The sequence below is a fragment of the Polypterus senegalus genome, chromosome 1 (assembly GCF_016835505.1).
Source record: "Polypterus senegalus isolate Bchr_013 chromosome 1, ASM1683550v1, whole genome shotgun sequence".
Taxonomy (NCBI): Eukaryota; Metazoa; Chordata; class Cladistia; order Polypteriformes; family Polypteridae; genus Polypterus; species Polypterus senegalus.
Genome location: NC_053154.1, coordinates 74,424,404 through 74,448,116, shown reverse-complemented (window position 1 = coordinate 74,448,116; position 23,713 = coordinate 74,424,404). Strand labels below are relative to the sequence as shown.

Below are 23,713 nucleotides of genomic sequence, written 5' to 3'. Positions count from 1 at the left end.
TTACTATCTCTCTTAAGAAAAATAAGTACATAGTACAATGTGCATCATACAGACCAATCTCACTTCTAAATAATGATGTAAAGATACTCTCCAAATTTTAGCTAGAAGAATTGAGAAAGTGCTTCCTTTGGGAATACAGAGGTGACAAGACCAAACTGGATTTATTAAACGCTCCCACTTAGCTTTCAATCTTTATCACCTGTTTAGTGTAAGATATTTTCCCATAAAGTCTAAAACCGCTTAGATCTTATTATCGTTGGATGCCAGAAAAAGCATTTGATGGTTGAATGGGACTACCTATTAACTACATTGCACAAATCTGAGTTTGACACGAACATGTGTGCATGGATCAAACTACTGTATACCAGTCCTGCAGTTTCAGGTTGTATAAACAGCATTATTTCAGACTACTTTAAACTACAACGTGGTACTAGACAAGGATGCCCCCTGTCATCACTGCTATTTGCAATCACCATTGAGCCATTAGCAGTTCACTTTCGAAATGCTTCTGAGATAAATGGGATTATCAGAGAAGAACTTGAACAGAAAATATCAGTAAATGCAGATGATATGGTACTATATATATCAGAACTATAAAATACTGTGCCTGTAGTCCTAACAGCACTAGCAGAATTTTGAAAGATATCTGGACTCAAAATTAATTTGAATTAAAGTGTGTTTTTTGCAGTGAACTCTGTAGCATGCAACATTAGATTAGAAATCTTCCCTTTTATCTTTGTCGATCAGTTTAAGTACTTAGGGTTAAATATCACAAGTAAACATACAGCTCTTTTTCAAAAAAAATGTTGCTGTCTGCATGGAAAAACTTAAACAAGATGTGCATAGATGGTCTACCCTCCATCTTACTTTAGCAGGGAGAATTAACACTGTGAAGATGAATATCCTTCCTAAGCATATTTTCTGTTTCAAAGGATCCCCATATACATTAACAAATCATTTTAAAGAAATTATATTCACTCATAACCTCATTTATTTGGAATCCAAACATCCCAGAGTACTGTAGGAAAAGGATCTTGTATTCAAAATTCAGAAAAGGAGTGGAAGGCAGCCGTGTACAGAATTCACTCTAGCTCCTTGTGCACAAAGCATTCAGTTATTCAACTTAAAATTGTTTATTGCGCACATCTATCTTGTTTAAAATTGTCAAAAATGTTTCCAGTTCAAGATCCAACCTGCCAATGTTGCAAATGAGCACTAGCCTCACTGGGTCACATGTATTGGGCGTGCACCAAATTAACATTATTCTGGACAAAAATCTTTAAATGCCTATCAGACAGCCTTAGTGTCACAATCACTCCTAATCCATTAATAGCTGTGTTTGGTATCCTGCCAGATGGGCTTAAAGTGTAGAAGGACAAACAAACTGTAATTGCTTTTACTTCACTATTAGCACGTAGACTTATCTTGCTCAAGTAGAAGAATCCTAGGCCACCTCTTTAAAGTCTGTGGGTAACTGATGTTATATACTATTTAAAATAGGAAAAAATCTAGTTTTCACTTTGAGGATCTGTTCAAAAGTTTTTTAAAACCTGGCAGGATCTAATCAATAGCATTTTGGAATAAGCGTCTGTATTGGGGAAAAGGATTTTCTTCCCTCTTTTCTAATCTTAAAGTTTTACTCTGGCTATTGGCCTTCCTCTCTTTCTCATGGGTAGGGATTCAATTAAATTTAGTTTTGTTAAGTTTGATCTGTTTGTATGGAATGTTACTTGCTTTTAAGTCAATTAAAAGATTACCTTCTAGTTTACAAGGTATTTTAGAAAGTTATAGACAGTTATAAAATGAAAACCAGATAGTTGTAGAGAAGAGCTGGGGTCTCAGATGGGCAAACCCTGTTCATTTTAAGATGACTTGTTTTGAAGAGTATGTTAGCACACCACCAGCAGTGATTAATACAGTTGCTTTTGTCAGCAGACATTTTCATCTAGTTAAAGATAATATATAGTAGAGCAGGGAGATTTTTTTCCTTTCAAACAGTTGACTGTCAATGAATGGGTTACTGTTCTTAGACTGGGCCAGACATCTTGATGGTGGAAGGAACAGACAAATACATCATATCAGTGGCTCTAAGACTCATACCTGGGACTCCTATGTGGCTGAAGACTTTTTTCCAATCTGTTTCACAATCACTTTTTGTTTTTTTTTTTCTCTTCTGTTATTCTGTACTTAGAGAAAGACAGCAGTAGGGTTTTTTACATTTGTAAGACATTGAGAAATATTTGTATTTTTTGCTATAGCTTTAAATGCTCTCTTTTGTTGTTTTTTTGGAATAATTCAAGATCATTTTTCTGTGTACTTTGCTACTTAATTGTGTTCTAATAATCACAACAAAAATGGGATGAACAGACACAGTGCAAACAACACTTCAGTAGTAAACCCATGAATGTGCTCATTAGGAAACTTATTTTTAAATAATCAGAACACCAGGCAAAGAAGTATGAAAATTATGATAATGATATAAATCTTAAAAACCATGTTAAAAATACATTAACCCCCATAAAGGCTTGGTTTTAATTAAAATTTACTAAGCTTTGTTTTGTTGTTGCAAAGTTAATGCTAAAACATAGAAACCAGGAACTAACATTTTGCTTTATTAGGCTAAGAGTTCAAGTTAAAACAGAAGGTGTTTGGAACAAAATTCTGCAGTTACATGGTGTTTTACCATGAGAACCACTGCATTACATATGTGTGCATAACACCTCATTTTGTTTGTCAGCAGTAAGGCTGCCATTTTTTTATGCTGGATACTTTGCATAAATTTTTAAAATATTTTAAGACTACTTACTGTTATCCTAATTGTATTTGTTCCGTTTCTGGTCCCAAACATTATAGCCTCTTCATAATAGTCTTTTATGTTTTTCAATGAACTTAATGTTTAATTAAAAAATACTGTATACATATATGATTAGTAGTAGTGAGTCTATTGCATCCCTTCAAGACCTCTAAACTAGACAGGACAGCACATTACACGATGCATCCTCTCTGAAAACAGCAGTGCCTGTTGCATTTGAAAACATTTTATGAGATGAAAGCTGCATTCTAAACAGCAGGGCAGTTTCAATTTAGATAAGGAGGGTCACCTTTTAGTTTCTTGAACATGCCCTCTAAAGACTCTCTGAATAGCATAACAGCTACGGCATCTGACTTCTGTGTTCAAATTCCAGACTGGCCACTGTCTGCATGGAGTTTGCACATGTTTCCTGTATCTGTGTTTTTGAATGTGTATTCTTGTCCAACCAAGATTTGTGCATTAGGTTAATAAACAGCTATAAACTGGCCCAATATGATAAGGGGGTGTTAATGTGTATGTAGTGGGTGTCTAGGTAACTCTTATAGATAATCTAACAAAAACACAGTTAAAATATCCAACTACACCACCAAATTTTATTAAGAATCTGGGAACTCTTGCAATTTAAAGGTAATAGTGCACAGGTTTCTTTATCTTATAATAGTAACTTGTATTTCACAAGACAATATAAAATACACCATGAAGATAAAAGTGGATAAAATCCTTTAAAAGAAAGCACACAGTCCACACTCTGAAAGTTCATTAAAACATAACAGTGGAGGATGATACCTTTGGTGGTGCGAAGTCCAAGTTGTGCGCTGTGTTACCATAACAATTAATGTCCTAAGAGTCCTACTGAAACACGTTGTTCTCCAAATGCCTGTTTTCCAAAACAAGTGTTACTTCTTATCTGTCAATTTCACTCGGTCCTCTTGTGACTCATCCCTCTCTCACTGGACCCGGTGTCTCTCTGGTGAAACTGGTAGGTATCATTGTCTGTGTGCCTTGCGTCTCATCAGCCATCTACCCTCCCCAGCATGCGAGTCTCTGTGCTCAGTACGAGTAATCTTGACAGTGTTTTCGGTGTTCATCAAGCTTTTGGAGCAACTGGAGTACTAAGTGTCTTGTTAACTTTATAGCGCATGAAATGGGTATTGGCCTCAGTTTCCCCAGCTAGTGGCCATGTGATGCTACTTGTCTGTTAGGCGGTCTGACAAACTCTTACTATGCCTTCCTGCTCTCCCATAGTCTTTTGCATGGACAGGCATTTATGTTAACAGCTGGGTCATCTGCCATCTACAGATGTTTCCAGCCAGGAAAATATTTTTTTCTTTGTTGTACTGGTACTTCTGACCCCCGTTTCCCTTGAGTATCTACAGGTACATTGGCATGAGCAAACCTTTCTCTGCCAAGTGCCATTCTGGTGGTACCATTTCCCTTGATATATTTTCACTGATTGGAAAAATTCAGTATTCTCCTTTCTTTTTGTTTAGTAATACCTGCTTTTGGAATCACCCTGTTACATAACATGTCCCTTCTTGTAAATTTTACTTTAAATCTATTCATGGCTTTCTATTAAATTCACTGTGACATACAGGCACATTGAACCTACATTGCATTTGCTACGTCTCCACATTTATAGCCATATGGACTATAAGTAGAAGACAAATTTATCGTTCTTTCTCTCATCTAAACAATAATTTATACCCTTCAACCATAAATTAGGTTGTTTTTGCATCAGTTCAGAATACTAGTTGAAATATCAGTGGTATTTCTTCATCCTACAGCAGCAGAGGTGTACTGGTCTCCTGCTGGTTAAATGAGAAGAAAATGGGTTTCCTCATAAATTAGGTATTTAGAGGTTACATTTGGTATGAGATAAAACCGTAGTTGCTCTTAGATGAGATATGTGCATAAAAAAGATTGCAAAAAATGAAAATAGTGGGGTAAAGTGACAATTCGTATAAAATTTTCTCTCTGTTTACTTAACAGGTATCTACTATGAGCCATTATGCAGCAGTCAAAAGATAAACCATGCTGTTTTGCTGGTGGGATATGATAATGAGAATGACTTTGACTACTGGTTGGTTAAGAACAGGTACATCAACCCATCTATTGCAAAAGTCTTACTGTATGCGCTTAGGTTAGGGGGAGCTGAATCTATAATTTCAGTATTTCCGGCACATGATAGAAATCTACCCAAAAATGTATGCCAATCCATGGTAAGCCTTAAGTTACTGCAACACTGGGGGACCTTACAACTCATGAAAGGACCCCAAACTGAATTTATGTTATGGTCTGTTGTGGGAATTGTCCCGGCTCCATAAAATACACTAATATACTTGGTTGAAATAAGATAGAGAGAACATGATTAAACAATTAAAAGAAACTTAAAGAAGATAATTAAATAACAACTAAGATAAAAATGATAAAGAATGTCTCCCAAAGTTTGTAGATGATACCATACTAGGTGAAAGGGCAGATGATGTAGAATCAGCTAAATTACTACAGAGGGACTTAGGTAGTAATCAGGAATGGGCAGATTTGTGGCAGATGAAATTTAATGTAAGTAAATGTAAAGTATTATATGTAGGAAGTAGAAATGTTATATTTGAATACACAATGGGAGGGCTTAGACTTGAATGTTCTCCCTATGAGAGGGACCTAGGAGTCGTAGTGGACTTATCACTGTGTACATCCACACAGTGAATAGAAGCATTGAAGAAGGCCAGTAATAAGTTAGGTTATACATCATGAGATATGGAGCTAAAATCAAGGCTTACACTTACAGTATATAATACACTAGTGACACTTCACCTGGAGTACTGTGTCACTACAAAATGCAAAGATGACTCACTCACTCACTCACTGATCAAAAAGTTAAAAAGCTGAACTTTGGCAGGATTTTACATGAACAGAACAGTGTATGTGTCAGAATGTGTCTGTTTGAAAAGGACATTTTGATATATGAATATTTAGTGGTAAAAAATCCCTCTACAATAGGAAAAGTATTTACCCCAAAATCTGAAAAATGCTTCAACTAATTTAATTGATAATCAAGTGTATTTTTATTTGTCGCTAAATTTTTTATTCAACAATTTCTATTAATATTATGCTAACTTACATCCTGTCAGGTGCATTTGGAGGTGGCTTGATGCAAGTAAAGGATGCAGAAGAGGTGATTGACAGCACTGACAAACAGTGTGAACACATGCCTGAAGTAGGGGCTGTATTGTGGACAGGAAATAAGATACATGATCACATCAGAGAGTGTAAGATTAAACTTAACAGTTACATGAGCTACTCCATTGTAATATACATTCATATTTACAGAATTGGAAAGGGGACCCCCACCTCACTCTACAAAATTCACTTTACAAAATTGTTTACATTAAAATGCTTGTCTGCTTACATTGAATGGGGATGTCTGTTTGCCCCAATGCTCTCCAAAATTCTTTACATATACATTTGCACCTGCAAACAGTAAAGGGGTACCCCAAATCGTTTAAGATGTTTCCAAAAAGTAGTGCTGGCAGTTATTTTCTATGACTTAAAGTACTAGGGAGTAGAATCCCAAAAGTAAAAATATTCAATTTAACTGAGAATCTTTTCATTTTTCATGTTCTGAACATAAGAATACATTTTATTTATTTGTAGGCACCTTTCTAAACACTCAAGGACACATAACAATAGAAAAAACACAGATTATAAACAAAACTAAAATATAAAAAATTAAAATCAGACAGAGCAATTGTAATCAAAGAGCAAAAACAGTCCTAAACAAATGAGTTTTAAGTTTAGATTTGAAAAGTGAGAATGATTCAATATTTCTAAGCTCAGATGGTAGTGAGTTCCAGAGCTTGGGAGCAAAGCAACTGAATGCTCTGCTCCTCATGGTGGTAAGATGGACGAAGGGACAGTCAAGTGGATGGAGTAAGAGGACCTAAGGGTATGGGAGAGAATGGCAACATGGAGGAGGTCAGACAGATATGGAGGGGCAAGGTTGTGGATAGCCTTAAAAGTTAGTAGGAGAATTTTGAATTGAATTCGGAACTGAGCTGGAAGCCAATGAAACTTCTGCAAAATGGGAGTGATATGGTGAATAGAGGGGGTTCTAGTAATGATGCAGCCAGCTGAATTCTGGATCAGTTGAAGCTTATAAAGAGATTTGTGAGAAAGACCAAAGAAAATGTAATTGCAATAATCCAGATGAGAAGTGACAAGGCTATGAACAAGGAGAGCAGTTGTGTGGGGAATGAGGGAGGAGCGAATACAATTAATGTTACGCAAGTGGAAATATGCAGACCGGAGATGTTCTTGATGTGGGACTGAAAGGATAAAGTGCTGTCAAGGATGACACCCAGACTCTTAACCTGTGGGGAAGGGGAGACAGAGGAATTATCAATAACAAAGGAAAAATGATCAGTTTTGGATAATGCTGATTTTGTACCAATGAGGAGAACCTCAGTTTTGTAACTATTTAATTTAAGAAAATTTGAGAAAACCAGGATTTGATTTCTGCTATGCAATCAGTAAGAAACAGTAGGTTTGCTAGTGAGATAGAGCTGGGTGTCATCAGCATAACAGTGGAAGCTAATATTATATTTACGAAAGATATTTCCAATGGGAAGGAGGTAAATATTGAAAAGGAGGGGCCCCAGGACAGGGCCCTGGGGCACACCTGTACTAACGGTAACATATACATTATTCCCATACAGTATATTGTAACTTTATGTTTTACTTTTTTCTTTGCAGTTGGGGTACTGACTGGGGAAATCAAGGATACATTCAAATGATCCGAAATCGAAACAACAATTGTGGAATAAGCTGTTTGGCTTCTTATCCAACAATGTGATGACCTTTCGATCCCAAGGTTGATACTTGACTGCATGAGCTGATGCAAACCTCAAAGCCAAATCTGTCACTGCACTCTGCTGCTGAGCATTTACCAAAGATTCATCATAACTTCATTCAGGCAATCTGTGAAGAAAAAACAGTTAAAAAGCTTTTTCATTTTAAATTTGTTAATTGATGTTAAACACAAACACTGCATAAACTGGGCTAGCTCACTATCCAGAGTTGGTACCTCCTTGTGCCAGATGTTGCCCTGATAATTACTTGATTCCCATAGCTTTGAAATGGATAAGATTATTATAAATGTGTTTGATCAACAACATATCAAAATTTCCTGGACATCATTGTATTGTGGCATAGAAATCCCCAGTAAAGATGAGCAGTTTTATTTTGTTTTTAACTAAAACCTAAAATAAGATCAGCCTAATTCTGAAAAGTGAACACATGGCACTTTGTAATATTTGTCATACATTAAATAGGAGTCTCAGAACAGCAAACATTTTCTTTCAAAACCTAGATTCAAAATTTTGCCTAAGCATTGCAGGACTCATTCATCAGCACTGACCACTATGACTCAAAGCCTAAAAAATGTGTTTGTTAGTCAAAGTTGTTACTCTGTGCAGATTTAAAAATTGATGTTCTGCTAATTATATTAATTCAGGCTGAAGATTACAAACTCCATGTACTACATTCATTATTCTGTAACTCTACCAGTTTGTAAGAATGCTCAGGTCTGAAATTTGATGAATCAAGCTTTTTATGCTAATACTTCTAATAAAATGAAAGCTTATGGATCATAACTGAAGACTCTTTATTCAAACAGCATATGTCACACACACCTTTTTAGTTAACAATTTTCAGACATTAAAGTATGTCAATAAATATCAAGAGGTTAGTAAGAAGATGGCTTCTCATTTCCAGCTGAGTCAGAGAACATTAACATTTCAGAGGTGGCAGACATCAGAGAATTGTCACAGGACGACAGCTGTGTTATTGTACTTAAGAGGAAAGTACAGGCGAATCTGTTTGTGAGCTATTTTGTGGGCTATTTTATATTACAGTTAAGGTTAATTAGAATTTTGAGTTGACACTTCCCCATCTTCAAAGTGAAAAATGTCATTCATTCTTTTCTATCAAACCCACAAGGCAATGTCAGGTTAAAGACATTTTCATGTAATGATAACAACAACAGCTCTTTGTTTAGTTGTAAATGTTAGTTTTGAAAATTAATTTATCATTCTTTTTGCTTGTGTGGTTAGTGCAATTTTTCTTATAAAAATTTAACAAATGGGAACCCTTTTACTTTTCCATGCAGTTTGAAAAAATATTTGCTCAATTAATTTTATGATTTTAATATATGGAAGGCTAATCAGCCAGCCAAGGATTTTTGATGAACAAAATGGGTCCTTCAGTGTGTTAAATCAGTTAAAGGTGACTTTAGGATTCTGGCCTGAGTGACTTTCAAATAAAAATCCATATCTGAAACTGGCAAATAATAAGGAAAGTTTAAAATGGAGTCACCAAGAAATCCACAATTCAATGTTTTCCTTTGCCTATTTAAACTTTACTTTTCACTGTCTTGGGCGACACTGTGTGTTTTTAGGGAAGAAGCCAACTTCTCAAACTACAAGCTTGGATATACTCATCCTTTTGTGCAGTTGCCCATTTGGGCAGCTCCCTTCGTTTTCTATAATATTTAGATCCAGTTTTCCCTCTTCTCTCAAGACAGTAAAAGACAAATTTGTTTGAAATTCTCCATTTTTGGAAATCTGTCACAGAGAAAAATCTCCATTTCACAAAACAACAAAAGACTGACATATTTCTTGAGAAGTCTTTCAGTGTGGACATTTTGCAATATTTGCATGCAAAGGAAAGACAATTTGCTTAATTAATTGAGTAGAATAACAAGTTTTAACTCTGTTAACACATCTATAAAGGTTTCTTTAATAAGCAATAGCATTTAAACATGGTTAATTACGAATGAGCTAAAAGAGTTTACCATTTGGTCAATACAATAATGGCTGCTAAGAATGGTGCTTTGCAGTGATTTGTGAAAAATAAATTCAAAATTTGTCATTTCAAGTAGTAACTATTTACAACATTAGTGATATTTATTAAAATGTATAAATGAAAACATTTTCATGTAAAACATGAAAAATTCTTTGAGATTCCAAAGCTTTATTAAGACACCATTGAGGCCTGCATAAATCTGTGATTCCAGTTTGAGAATGAGCTTAACTTTGCCTGTTTCTGTTTTGAAAGTGTCTTTGAAGACCTGTGAAAAACCACAGATAGAGAGATCAGTGTGGCTATGATCAAGGGATATGAAGTGTTCTACTATAGGCTGTGTGAGGCCTTTGATCTTAACATCTCGAACATGCTCCCTGAAACAATCTGCTAATCGTCTCACTGATTCAGCTCCGTAGATTCTTGGACACTTTCTACAAGAAATGCAGTAAATAAAATTTTTAGACTGGTAAGAGACCCATAGTTTATTATTGGATTTACCACAGGGATCAGATGTTATATTGTTGGTAACATATTTGCAAGTGACACAGTGGCTCCTGTTGCAACTCAAGGTTTCTGTTGAGGAATGTGACACTCCTTTGTGAAGTAAGCAGAGGATAAAAAGACCAACGGAAGGAGATCAAGGAAGGATTAGGAAAAAGGCTCCTGTGGAAAGATCATCCTGTGGAATTAGGACATTTTATTTGATGACCTGTGGGAGAGATAAAGTGTTGAGATGGAATGAGAGGAAAAGCGGGTTGTGTGTTTCCTTATTTGGGATAGATTAAACCTCTTAGATAGGACGTTACAAGGTTTACTCCTGGTTTGACTTAGGGCCCTGTCCTTAATATGAGAAGGGTATCCTCAATCAATAAAGAAACTCCTCATACCGAGTGTTTCCTTACATAGGTCAACCTCATCACTGCAGAGGCAGCAGACTCCAGAGAACTGTGAAAGAGGTAGTAAGTTTTAACATACCATGGATGAAACCTGCTGTAGAGAAGGTAACTGTGTGCTTTAGTTGGTTTCCACTCTAACCTTTCCTCCTTTTATCTGCCCTGGCTTTGTTCCTGCTCCTAAATTATGTTACCTGATTTTTCTTTTTTAGTTGCACATCTGATGAAAGCCATACACAAATACTTGCACTTGAGACAAATTTAAAGATTTGTGATAGTGTCCCTTGATGCTTTAATTAAGCACATTTAATAGTTTAGCAGATAAACAAAACCAATCGAAATACAGCTGAAGTATACTAAAAAAAACTGTACGTATGAGATATCTGCTATATACAGATTCTTTTTCCGTACAGTATGTGGTTGAAATCAGGCACAAACAAAACAATGTATTTTGTTAAAGTCATGACCTATCATGTCTGCTTTCATTTTATGACTTGGGAACATCAATGAAGCAGTCTGGCTGAACTTAGCATGAAGCATGATGAGCTACAAGAACATTCCTGAAGCTCTAGATTCTTTAATCACTCAGCCAGGAGTGGTGACACCATTGTACTGATTCATTTCTTATCTTTGCTACAATATTACCCTCTTAACATGGTAAAGGACTGTAATAATAATAAAAATAATAATAATTCTTTACATTTCTATAGCGCTCTTTCTCACTACTCAAAATACTTTACATAGTGAGTGGGGAGCCACTTCAACCACTACCAATGTGCAGCATCCACCTGAATGATACAATGGCAGTCCTTTATTATTTTATTTAAGTATGTAATCTTGCTGAACATGGTCAAAGATGCCAACATAAGCTCCATCTCCCTTAGAACCTATATCAGGAAAATCAATATTTGAAAATGGATGAATGGATGCTGCGGTGGGCTGACGCCCAGCCCGGGGTTTGTTTGTGTTGGCTGGGATTGGCTCCAGCAGACCCCTGTGGCCCTGTAGTTAGGATATAGCGGGTTGGATAATGGATGGATGGATGGATGGTTGATCTTTCAAGAGATTTTGCTTTGATCTGAAAACAAAGGTAATTAATAATGCTATTGTCAGGAATATACTTTATTATTTTTTAAGCAGGTAAAAGATGGATGTAAGAATAATGTGTGAAAAGGTGCATTATGTAGTGACAAAAATAAATGTAAAGTTAGTGTCCTTTCCTATTGTCTAATGTAGGAAAGGTGACACAGTATGGTTTGTCCATAAGATTGATAGACAAATCTTATTCTTTGTTGAGTTGTTTTTACCACAGATTATGCCCACAAAAAAAGAGTAACCATATACAGTGTAAGACAACTTAGACATTTTCGACATATTCCATGTGCAGTTTTCCATTACAATATTACCCATCTCATTATGTAAAATGACTGTGGATGAGCTATTTAGATGGTAAAATGATTTTGGACCTCATACTGAAGTCAAGAAGACACTCGAGTTGACACATCTACTTTTTACTTTGACTATCTACTGTGTACAGCTGGGAAAACTAGAATGTTGAATCCACATTATCTCTACATGTTAAGGTGAGACTGCCATTCCTCAACATGCTGAATAGCCGTGGTAGAAAGTAATGAAATACATTTACTTTCATTACTGTGCTTGAGTAGATTTTGTATGAAATTGTACTTCTTAAAGTATTTTTTAAACTAAATACTCTTACACTTTAAAAAATATATTTATTTAGTAACGACTTTACTTTCTTACATTTCCATTCTCCAAGGCAGGTCATTACACTGTACAACTAATAGGCTATGTTCAAAATTCTGATCTCACAGTGGCTAATTAAAATAAAACTCTACAGATGATTTGCTTATGGCAGCAGACAAACCAGCATATTAATTCTGTTAGACTTCAGTGCAGCTTCTGACACTGTCAGACATGACATTCTACTGACCAGAATGGAGAACAAGCTGGGCATCTCTGGCACTGCCCTCCAGTGGTTCAAGTCCTATCTGCCTGACAGGCAAGAGTTTGTTGGTCTTGGCAACAGTAGGACCAGCACAACGCCAGTCACACAAGGAGTTCCTCAGGGCTCTGTCCTCGGCCCACTTCTCTTCTGTATTTATATGCTTCCTCTTGGCCATATTATTCGTAGCTATGGACTGGGCTATCATTTTTATGCAGATGATACTCAACTTTATTTCAATGTCAAAAGGGCAACTTCATCAGGGTTTTCTCAGCTCACAACTTTCCTCAGTGAAATTAAAACCTGGATGGAGCAGAACTCTTTAACATTAAATTGCAACAAAACTGAACTCCTGCAAATTGGTACTAAATCGCTACTTAAGAAAATGAGCTCCTTTTCAGTCACTCTTAACGGTGATCTCATCAGACCTTCTTCTGATGCAAGGAATCTTGGTGTCATTTCCGATTCTTCTGTTTCTTATTCTGTCCACATTAACCAGATTAAGAAACTTTAATACTTTCACCTCCGTAACATATCCCATGTTCGCTCATTCCTCTCCTTTTCTAATGCTGAGAAACTTGTCCATGCTTTTATCACATCCCATATCGATTATTGTAACTCGCTGTTGGCAGGTGCCCCTTCTAATCTTATATCACAGCTCCAGTTGATTCAAAACTCTGCTGCAAGAGTCCTTACACGAACCAGCAACAGTGAGCACATCACACCCATCCTGCTTCGCCTTCACTGGTTCCCTGTGTCTTACAGGACTGAATATAAAATTCCATTAATAACCTAGAAAGCTTTAAATGGCCTTGCACCAGACTACATCAAATAATGATAATACATTTTATTTATATAGCTCCTTTCCCATGCTCCTGTTCGCCTACTAAGGTCTTCTGATTCTGGTAGTCTTGTTGTGCCTCACACTAACCTGCACTCTATGGGTGGCAGGGCCTTCAGCTCAATAGCACCCAGACTTTGGAATGGCATCCCGAAATGAATTAGATCAGCTGACTCCATTCATTTTTTTAAAAAACAACGTAAAACTTATCTATTTAGGAAGGCTTTTAACTTAACTTAACATTCTGCCCTTTCTTTAAGTTTACCTCTCTGTCCAGGTGCTCAGGATAATTTGTGTGTCTGTTATATCACAAATTAGGTTATTTGTTAGGTTTTAGTATTGAATTTAGTATTTTACTCTAGTTTATTGTACTTTATTCTATTTAATGCTTTATTATCTATTTCATTGTTCTATTCAGGAAAACTTTTGTAGCCAATGTTACATATACCCTGCTCTTTTTTTTCTGTGAAGCGCCTTGAGCATGGGAAAGGCGCTATATAAATAAAATGTATTTTTTATTTGGGGGGGGGTCATAGGTCAGGAACTGGAATTGCAAAGTATCTTAGTGAAAGGACATAATGGTCATGCAGTTTTCTTGTCTGGCTGAGTTAGTGGATGCATCTGAGAATTTTATGGTGTAACGGTCCAGTTTATTAACTACTTTGGCCCTGATCCCACCTTTCATCTACAGTGACTCTGGGCTTCTGCTGCAAAATGGTGAGATACCGGTGACTTTCTTTTTAAAAATAATTATGTTGCTATACATCACTAGTCACATTTAGAAGAGTTGTTCTGTCTCATGGACATAAGACAAAACTGTACTGCACAGCCGTGGCCAAAAGTTTTGAGAATGACACATATATTCATTTTCACAAAGTTATTTCTGCCTCAGTTTTTATGATGGCAATTTGCATATACTCCAGAATGTTGTCAAGAGTGATCAGATGAATTGCAATTAATTACAAAGTCCCTTTTTGCCATGAAAATGACCTTAATCCCAAAAAAACATTTCTACCGCTATTGTGAAGAAGGATTCAGGGTGCCCAAGAAAGTCCAGCAAGTGCCAGGACCGTCTCCTAAAGTTTATTCAGCTGTGGGATTGGGGCACCACCAGTGCAGAGCTTGTTCAGGAATGGCAGCAGGCAGGTGTGAGCGCATCTGCATGCACAGTGAAGCAAAGACTTTTGGAGGATGGCCTGGTGTCAAGAAGGGCAGCAAAGAAGCCACTTCTCTCCAAGACAAACATCAGGGACAGGCATATCCAACATAAATGGCCCAATGTCTCACGTAAATGCTAAATATCCAATCTAAATGCTAAATTTCACAATTAAATGGCCAAATGTCCAATTTAAATGCTAAATGTCACACTTATATGGCTAAATATCTTAATTTAATGGTCAATTGTTACACTTAAATGCTAAATGTTGCACTCAAATGGCTAAATGTCCAGGTTAAATGCTAAATGTCTCACTTAAATTGGTAAATATCCCACGTAAATGGCTAAATTTTGCTCTTAAATGATAAATGTCCAAAATAAATGGTTACACGTGTAACTTAAATACTAAATATCCAACTTAAATGGCTAAATGACGTAATGCATGCTAAATATCCAACTTAAATGGTAAATGTCACACTTAAATAGTCAAGATCATTTGCTATAAGAGCCGAAGCACTTAAAAAGAAAAACAGAAATACAATCATCAGCCACAGTGGGGCTTAAATGAAATTGGTGTCAACAATAGAAGTAGACATGATATCAGCTCATGTGCACATAACCTACCTTGCTCCACCATGACAGTTTACTCAATGACTCAGTTTGAATGGGGATCTTCTAATGAGCTGTGTTTTAAAGTGAGATTTAGTTAATGGCTTTTTAAAAGTCATTTTGCATGATCTGAATGCATAAACTGGCAATTGAATTTCAAATGGAAAACTGATGTGGTATAAAAGCTGACAGTGTGAAAAGGGAGTGACAGGGAGAACGACAGACAGGAAAAATGTTTAAAAAAACCTAATTGGATGCTTTGATAGCATTAACGAAACATCACAATGTGAGATTTACAAGTGACATAGTCCAGCATTAGACTAAGCTAGCAGAGTCACTCTCAATTTGGCTGCTACTGCAGGCTCAATGACTTTTGTTAATTCATCTACATCTGTCATGATACCTCTGAATATTGTGTACTCTGTTTAGATTTGAGCATAATCTTTTTTCATTATTGTCACACATTTTCTAAATGAATATGCAGATGTAGAAGAGATAGTGTGAAACTAATTTGTATATAGTGTAACAATCAGAAATGTTTATGTACCACAGGAAACATTAACACGGTAAACTTGCCATTTATATAGAAAAATTAAGTTGGATATTTAAATTTAAATATTTAACATTTAAGTTTGATATTTACCCATTTAAATGTAAAATGTAGTCATTTACGTGTGACATTTAGCCATTTTGAGTGTGACATTTAGCCATTTAAGTTGTACATTTAGCATTTAAGTTGGACATTTATCCATTTAAATATGGAATTTAGCATTTAAGTGACATTTAGACATTTAAATGCAACATTTAGAATTTAATTTGCATAGTTAGCATTTAAGAGCAACATTTAGCCATTCAAGTTGGATGTTTAGCATTTACGTTGGATATGTAGCATTTAAGCACAACTTTTAAGATTTAAGTTGGACAAATAGCACTTAAATGTGACCTTTAGCGTTTTGCAAAGACATTCAGAATTTAAGTTGGACATTTAGCAGAGACTTTTAGCATTTAAACTGGATATTAGGTGTATAACTTGGACATTTAGCATTTAGCAGAGATATTTACCTGGTAAGTTGGATATTTAGCATTTAAGTTGGAAATTTAGGATTTAAATGCAACATTTGGCTTTTAAGTGTGACATTTAGCATTTAACAGAGTCATTTAGCATTAAAATTGGACATTTATTATTAGCAGGGAAAATTAGCATTTAAGATGGATATTTAGCATTTAATGTAAATTGAGTATTTACCAGAGGAATTTACCATCTTTAAGTTAAATATCTGCAATTTAAACAAGTGATTTCACATTCTGCAATTTAAAAACCCACTCACTTGAGAAGAAGATAACATTTTTACAAGTCCTTCTTATTTCCTAGTCTTACTGCATTTGCTTCCTCTGCTGCCAGTCAATCTATTTAGTGCCTTTTGTCTGCTCTAATGCTTTGCAAATTTGGCCTTGCTTCAGCATACTTTGCCTGTAACTTTGCCTTTTCTGTTCATCCTCAGCTATTGTTCACCACTGCATTCTTCTCCCTTCTCTGTTGTATTTTGCACAGTGTCTCTGCCAAAATACACTCATTGTGATAGTGCTTCTTATGGTCAAGCACTTCCTGATATGATGAAACAATTGTCTCTTTAACTCTGATCCACAAAATGGCTGTTCTGTCTTCTTCTTTCATACGTTCTTTAAGCACTTGAAACTTGCTACTTACTGCCACTCAAGTCTTGTAACTTCAATTCATCCTTCAGAATTCCAGTGTCAATTTCCCAATGTTCAGATGATTCTCATGTCCAGTCATTCATTAATTTTAGCTTTAGTAGTGCCACTACCAGGTTATGGTCTGAAAGTACATTTGCTTCTCTTCTCACTTTTAAATCCTGTAAGGATCTTTTAAACTCCTTGTTATTGCAGACATAGTCTATCTGGTTTTTGGAGGAGTGGTCTGGTGAATCCACCTATAGAAAATCGCATTGCCTCCATTATTAGGCATTTCGTCAAGTCCTTCTCGCCCCACTGTTTCCTCACGCCCATTATTGTCCTTTCTAATCTTAGTGTTGTAGTCTCCAATTAGGATGTTGAAGTCTTTCTCTGGACTGGTGTCTAAGTCAGTCCGCAGTTTATTATAGCACTGGTCCTTGACTTCTTCTTCACTGTGATTGGTTGGTGGTGTATAGCGCTGTATCATATTCAGTTTGTTCCTCTTTTTCTTGGATTGGAAGAATTGTATGGTGGTCCTTGGTACATGGGCTTCCCTTCTGATAAGCTCTTTCTGTTCTGTTTTGACAGCATTACAGCCATTCCTTGAGTGTGTGGGGAGTAGTCCTCCTCATATTCTGAATACAGCAGCATCTTTCATGAGATGAGTCATTGCAAACCTGACTGTGTCCATCAAGTCTTTCTGATCCCTAGCAGGGCTAGATCATAGTTCCTCATTCCTGCTGTCACTTGTGCAGTCTTTTCTGTTTTGATTATGATTCCCACATTCCACATCCCTATCTTAATTGTCCTGCCTAAGTTACCTTGATCATTTGTAAGTGTATCTGTAACATTGCTTGTTTTTTTTTTTAATGTTAATGGATTGCTGGTCCATTTCACAGCCACCAACCCCCTGGACCAACAACAACAACATTTATTTATATAGCACATTTTCATACAAAAAGTAGCTCAAAGTGCTTTACATAATGAGGAAAAGAAAAATAAAAGACAAAAAAGAAATTAAAATAAGAAAACATTAGTTAACATAGAAAAGGAGTAAGATCCAATGGCCAGGGTGGACAGAAAAAACAGAAAAAAAACTCCAGACGGCTGGAGAAAAAAATAAAATCTGCAGGGGTTCCAGACCACGGCACCGCCCAGTCCCCTCTGGGAATTCTACCTAACATAAATGAAATAGTCTTGTTTGTAGTTAAGGTTCTCACGAAGTCACATGATGTTGATGGTCATACAGACTTCTGGCTTTTAATCCATCCATCATTGTTGGAACATCACGGTGCTTTGAGTAGATGTTGGTGGTGGCTTGGATACCGGAAAAGGAAACAGAAGAGAGAGTAGGGGTTAGTACAGATTTTAGAGCCACCATGAATAGTTATTGAATATACTGAGTATCAGGATTTTGGTTACAGTGAAATTATGAGAAAGCCATGTTAAAATAATGTGTTTTCAGCAGTTTTTTAAAGTGCTCCATCGTATCAGCCTGGCGAATTCCCATTGGCAGGCTATTCCAGATTTTAGGTGCATAACAGCAGAAGGCCACCTCACCACTTTTAAGTTTTACTCTTGGAATTCTACGGAGACACTCATTTGAGGATCTAAGGTTACGATTTGGAATATAGGGTGTCAGACATTCCAATATATAAGATGGGGCGAGATTATTTAAGGCTTTATAAACCATAAGCAGAATTTTAAAGTCAATCCTGAATGACACAGGTAACCAGTGTAGCGACATCAAAAGGTTGTCTGTTCTCTCCTCTCTATTTGTCTTGGTTAGCACTACTAGAAGCTTCAGGCTCCTGCACGGCATAGCTCTGAGGGTCACTGAGGCACACAAGACATCACAGCAGGATCAAAGCAGGTGAACCTTTGTGACAGATGACCTGACTTGGTAAGATGATCATCTAGTATGGACACTTTGTTAAAACATTTAACAAATTATAATTTATTTACTTTTTTAGCATTTTTATATAATATTCTTTCATTATTCACTATATGATATTAGTTCACATAGAATAGCAGTGTTAAATACAGTAAATGTTCTATTTGGTAAGCTAATGCTTGCCACCACTAGGGGGTGGTAAAGTCATTATAAATTTACGCTTAATTACAATCCTGCAGATGGCCTTTGTGTGTCTTATGTAGTGCAGTGCAATTGGAGAGGATTTTCACAAACATGAGTGAATACACATTTTTTTAAAAAGTCTTGTGGTTTTTAATAAACTAAATACATTTATATTACAGGACATATGACTTGGCAGCAATAAAATCCTATCAAAGCACTTTGTCAGATATTAGTAAAATTGCTTAATCTACAGTATTTTAGGGTTACCGTTAGGCCAGAACAGCATTGGCTACAAGGCAGAAAACAGCCCTAGATAGGTCACCAGTCCACTGCCCAGAATGGAATCTCCAGTTTACCTAACACACATATCTTTGGTTATGTGAGAGAACAACCTGAGTATTTCAAGGCAAAACCTTACACACTCAGGCAGATATAAGATTCACAAAACAAAGGCAGGTAAAGGAATTAAACCAAGGGCACTGGATCGATGGGTATCATTTGTACCAAAAATCAGACATTAATATGATTCAATAAAGAGCCTTCATAGTGAGCACCATTCATGTTTCTGGAATCAAGAATAATATTTGAAAGCCATTCATTATTTTATAGAAAATCATTTTATACTGATCACTGTAACAGAACCCTATACAGATTCAACAGAAACTCATTTTTTGTACAGTACCTTTCTAGAGAAGACAATAAAGCAGTCACTATTTTACACAATGCTCTCTATAAATCAGTTAGCATGTCAATATTAATCTACTGTATATGCAAAGAAATATTTAATTTTCAATTTACTGTTGTATAGTGCTCATCACTGATTGCAGGCTAAGAGTGCTGATGTTTAATATAGACAGAAATACCGGTATGCTTAATATATGCAGAGAATTTATAACAAAGAGGAGGAATTTTCTCTAAATATAGAATACATTTTATCTTTTGAGCAAAATGTACTGAGAATCCTAAGAAACCATTTCTAAATCAGCCCTTATGTGAGTTCTTACCTTGGCATTAGAATACTAAAACAGTTGTGGTGAGAATAGGCCATTTACCTCAACAAGGTTGCCAATCATATTCACCTAGATTCTCCAAAATAACAACAAGTTGAATTTTAAAGGTTCCCAAAATCTTAATCTCCATCACACTGTCTAGTAATTTATTTCATGTGCCTATGGCTGTTTGTGTGAAATAAAACTTTTGTGCAAAATTTCCCTTAACACATTTCCAACCATATCCATGTGTTCTTATTACAGAATTTATTTTAATGTAACAACTGTGATATCTTTGTAGTACATGTTTAATTATTCTATCCATCAATCCATCCAGTGTTGCGCCAGTCCCAGCAAGAATACAATGCAAGGCAGGAACAATCTCTGAACGGGGCGCCAGCTCGTCACTAGCATTGTGACACTGAGTCCTCGCATATTTAATTATTAACAATTTTGCTGCATTTCATCTTAAAAATGATATCATCATCTTATTTAAATAGGCTTTTTATAAAGTGGATCAGGTTGTGCAATATTTTAACTGTATCGCAAGTTTACAGTGAGGTAATTTTACTTATAAGTACAGACTGTTCTAAAAGGAGCACTTGATGGACTGATTGAGTGCGTTTAGAGCTCTTGGGATGAAACTGCTTCTGAACCGCAAGGTCACTACAGGAAAGGCTTTGAAGCGTTTGCTGTATGGGAGCAGTTCAAATAGCGAATTGGCTGAGGCAGCTGTGTGCTTGATGCCTATATACCGATAATTCTCTTTCCAATCAGCTGCTTGAGAGCTGTGATTCCACACTCAGATACAGTGGGATAAATACTTGAGAGTAACAACGCTAAAGCAGCTATGGTATTTAGAATAGTTTGGCCATTCCGTGGACCATTATATTGTTACAGGTTAATCAGAATTGGATGCCTTAAACTAATAAACGATATGCGGTTAATTTCACTGTATTTGATAAAGCCGTCAGGGATATGCATCTAAAAAAGAAAGGGAAACCACATTGGAACAAAAGCACTGCTTTGACGCTGGGTGCCGCCAGTTTGCAAAACTGAGTGGAGAACTTGCGTACGTCAAGGATTTACTGTAGCTGGCGTGAAAATGTGTGTGGCTTTATGCCAAGTTTAGTATTTATACATCATGATGTGAGTGTGGAAACGGACATACACAACATTTTTGTGCATATGCACTGTTTATACTGTACATGAGGCCCTAGGTGTCTTTAGGTCAGTATCTCAATAGGCACTTCTATTATTTTCAGATTACCTGCAGCCTTAATATTGCTGTGTAACTTCCTCACTGAAGTGCAATCAGTTGAGTGGAATCCCTCAGTTCTTGTGGGCTGGCAGTGTGCTTTGTTTAAGCTACACATTTAGGCTAGTCCAGGAATTAATTGGTATTCAGGAACAAGGCCTGTGTGAAGAGTCTTGGAAAACTCCTCCTGACAGTTTAGTATTTGTGCGTATGTGTGGACAATCCCTTGAAGTCACTGGGGTCAAGCAAATAAACACAAGCAATACACACAGTTAATAATGCAAATGAACCAATCATTCAGGTGATATATAATGGTATATAACTGACTTGACTCATATTTAGTTGTTTACCGGTAAGTTGAATGGAAGCAAATACATATTGAATTTCCAGTCAGAGAGAACTACTGCATGCAGCTGTGCTTTCTCCACTTCAGAACAGCTTCATGTTAGTAAATTGGAAGCACTTTGTTTCAGCAAGAAGAGCAATGTGGTCCTGTGGCAGTGAAGCAGGGATGAAAACTGTCATGTTTCATGGAAACTGAATTTTGCACATCTTTTAGAAATTATAAAAATGCAGTAGGTTAAAACATTGGAATCTGACTTCTTTGGATTTGTGTCTTTTCCATCCATGGGGTTAAGTTTTGAAAACAAAGCCTAATTGAAAATGTGGAAATATGAATAATAAAGCACTTGGCTGTTCATGCTCAGTTTGGCAAAAAGACTGCTATGTACTTTTGAGAACTCCAGCACTAATGCCTGGGATTGTCACATGTGTATGCCATGTCACCCAGAAATGTGTAATCAAACAAATCCTGAAGTGGTTAACCTGGGAATTTCTTAAGATCTGTGTGTACAAAGTTGACGGTGTCATGGTTAGGGCTCTATACTCCTCTTCCGCTTTGTGTTAGAAGTAAAATGTTGAGAATTTCAGTCTCAAAGACTTACCAGTCATTTAGAAAAAGACAAAGTCAAGTTAATTTGTTTTGTTAGTGTTAATGTAGATGACCACATAAAAGGAATAATAAGTGTAGGCTCATCCATGAGTAGGACAACTGGAGGAACTGCACTGATCCCCAGGAAGGAAGTGAGTTTGGAGGGGCCCCTCAAGGTATAGCACTTTACTCCTCTTTTCTAAATATTATTAAAATTCAGTTTTTAAGTTTAACAATATCCAAAGGGATCTATGAAAGATTTCAACAGTGCAGTCTCTCCTTCCAAGTGAGATCATCTTGGGTAAATGGGGCAACAGTTTTGTGCAATGCCATGCAATAAAACTGACCTGAGATAAATGTTTAATTTTCAATAATACCTCGGCTGAGAATAATAATAACCACAAATTAAAGCTCCATTAGGATGATGATGATGGGTAGTCCTGTAGTGTCTATGAGATAACAACCTCTGTATCTGGTCTCTATATTTGTGCAGCATGAGTGCTGTTAAAGTCTTTCTTGTGTCTTATGCTGCAGAGACACTTCCTCTATAATTATTAAAACATAAATGAAACAAGTCTACATTTCAAGAAATACAAATTAAGTTCTTAGGAAACTTATGCTTTTGCTGTTTCTACTTTGTTGACATCTGGCCCCATGTTTTGTTAACCTGAGATAGCGACTTTTTTGGAGCTACTTAAATGTACAGTATGTAAAGGAATGATGAATGGCAAAGTCACAGAACAAGAAATCATCACAAAAAAAAGTCATCACTTTTTAAGGTTTTGAAAACTCCTTTGGGGCTCCCCTCAACTGTATGACATGCCGAAGAGTCAAAGTGCAATCGCCGCGTCTATGGAAGATGACCTGTCAGTTGCCGGGACAACCGCGGGCTCCCATAACTTGCAGTCCTAGGTTTGACATTAGCCTGCATCCAGCCCTGCAAGCAGGTCCTCCAACTTGCAGGGAAATCTTGGGGGTTGACGGCAGGATTGGCACTCCAACCGCTGTAAAAAACCTCACACTCTTTCAGTGTAGTGAGGTGTCACCCGTTAACGCGGCTGCACTCAAATCTCAATCCAGGTGGTTTGCTGTGTGGTGGATGCAGCAACGCGCTGTAATCAGTACATGCTCCCAACCTCCTCTATGGTTAGGCTACTGTCAATGATGACCCCAGGCCCGCTCACTGAGAAAGATGACGTAATTCCAGAAAAAAGGAAGTATAGGGAGTAAGTGTAAAGCATCCTATATTGTCCAGGAGTTTGACATTTCAAGTAATACATTTCAGTTTTGCATTTCAGTGTTGCAGTGAGTTTGCAGAAATTCAGACAGTGAAGTCTGAGTTATGCTGCCATGATTTCCATGGTGGATGAGCATTTTGGTGTGATTTTCACACAGAAGTCAGTGATGTCGATGTGAAACATGAGGTTACAATTTTGAATCATATTTTCAGTGACACCATCAATCCATTGATTTTCTGAAACCATGTCCTCCATGACAAACTCTAGGTCCACTGTCCCCATTGATATTTTTAAAAGAAGAGAGCAAAGATCATAAGTGCCACAGGAGAGGGCTGTACGGAGACATCTTATTGCCAAGTAAAGAAAAGGGAATGGAATAAATAGGTT

At 36.6% G+C, this 23,713-nt stretch overlaps 1 protein-coding gene across 1 annotated transcript in view; it reads left to right on the top strand.

The window, feature by feature from the left end:
- LOC120527412 (procathepsin L-like) overlaps positions 1-8,395 on the top strand; it is a 39,033-nt gene extending 30,638 nt beyond the window's left edge. Inside the window, exons 7-8 of the mRNA XM_039750799.1 lie at positions 4,802-4,907; positions 7,565-8,395. Coding sequence (XP_039606733.1) covers positions 4,802-4,907; positions 7,565-7,664 — 206 coding nt within the window. The 3' untranslated portion in view covers positions 7,665-8,395. The remainder of the gene's footprint in view (positions 1-4,801; positions 4,908-7,564) is intronic.
- Positions 8,396-23,713: the final 15,318 nt, after the last annotated feature.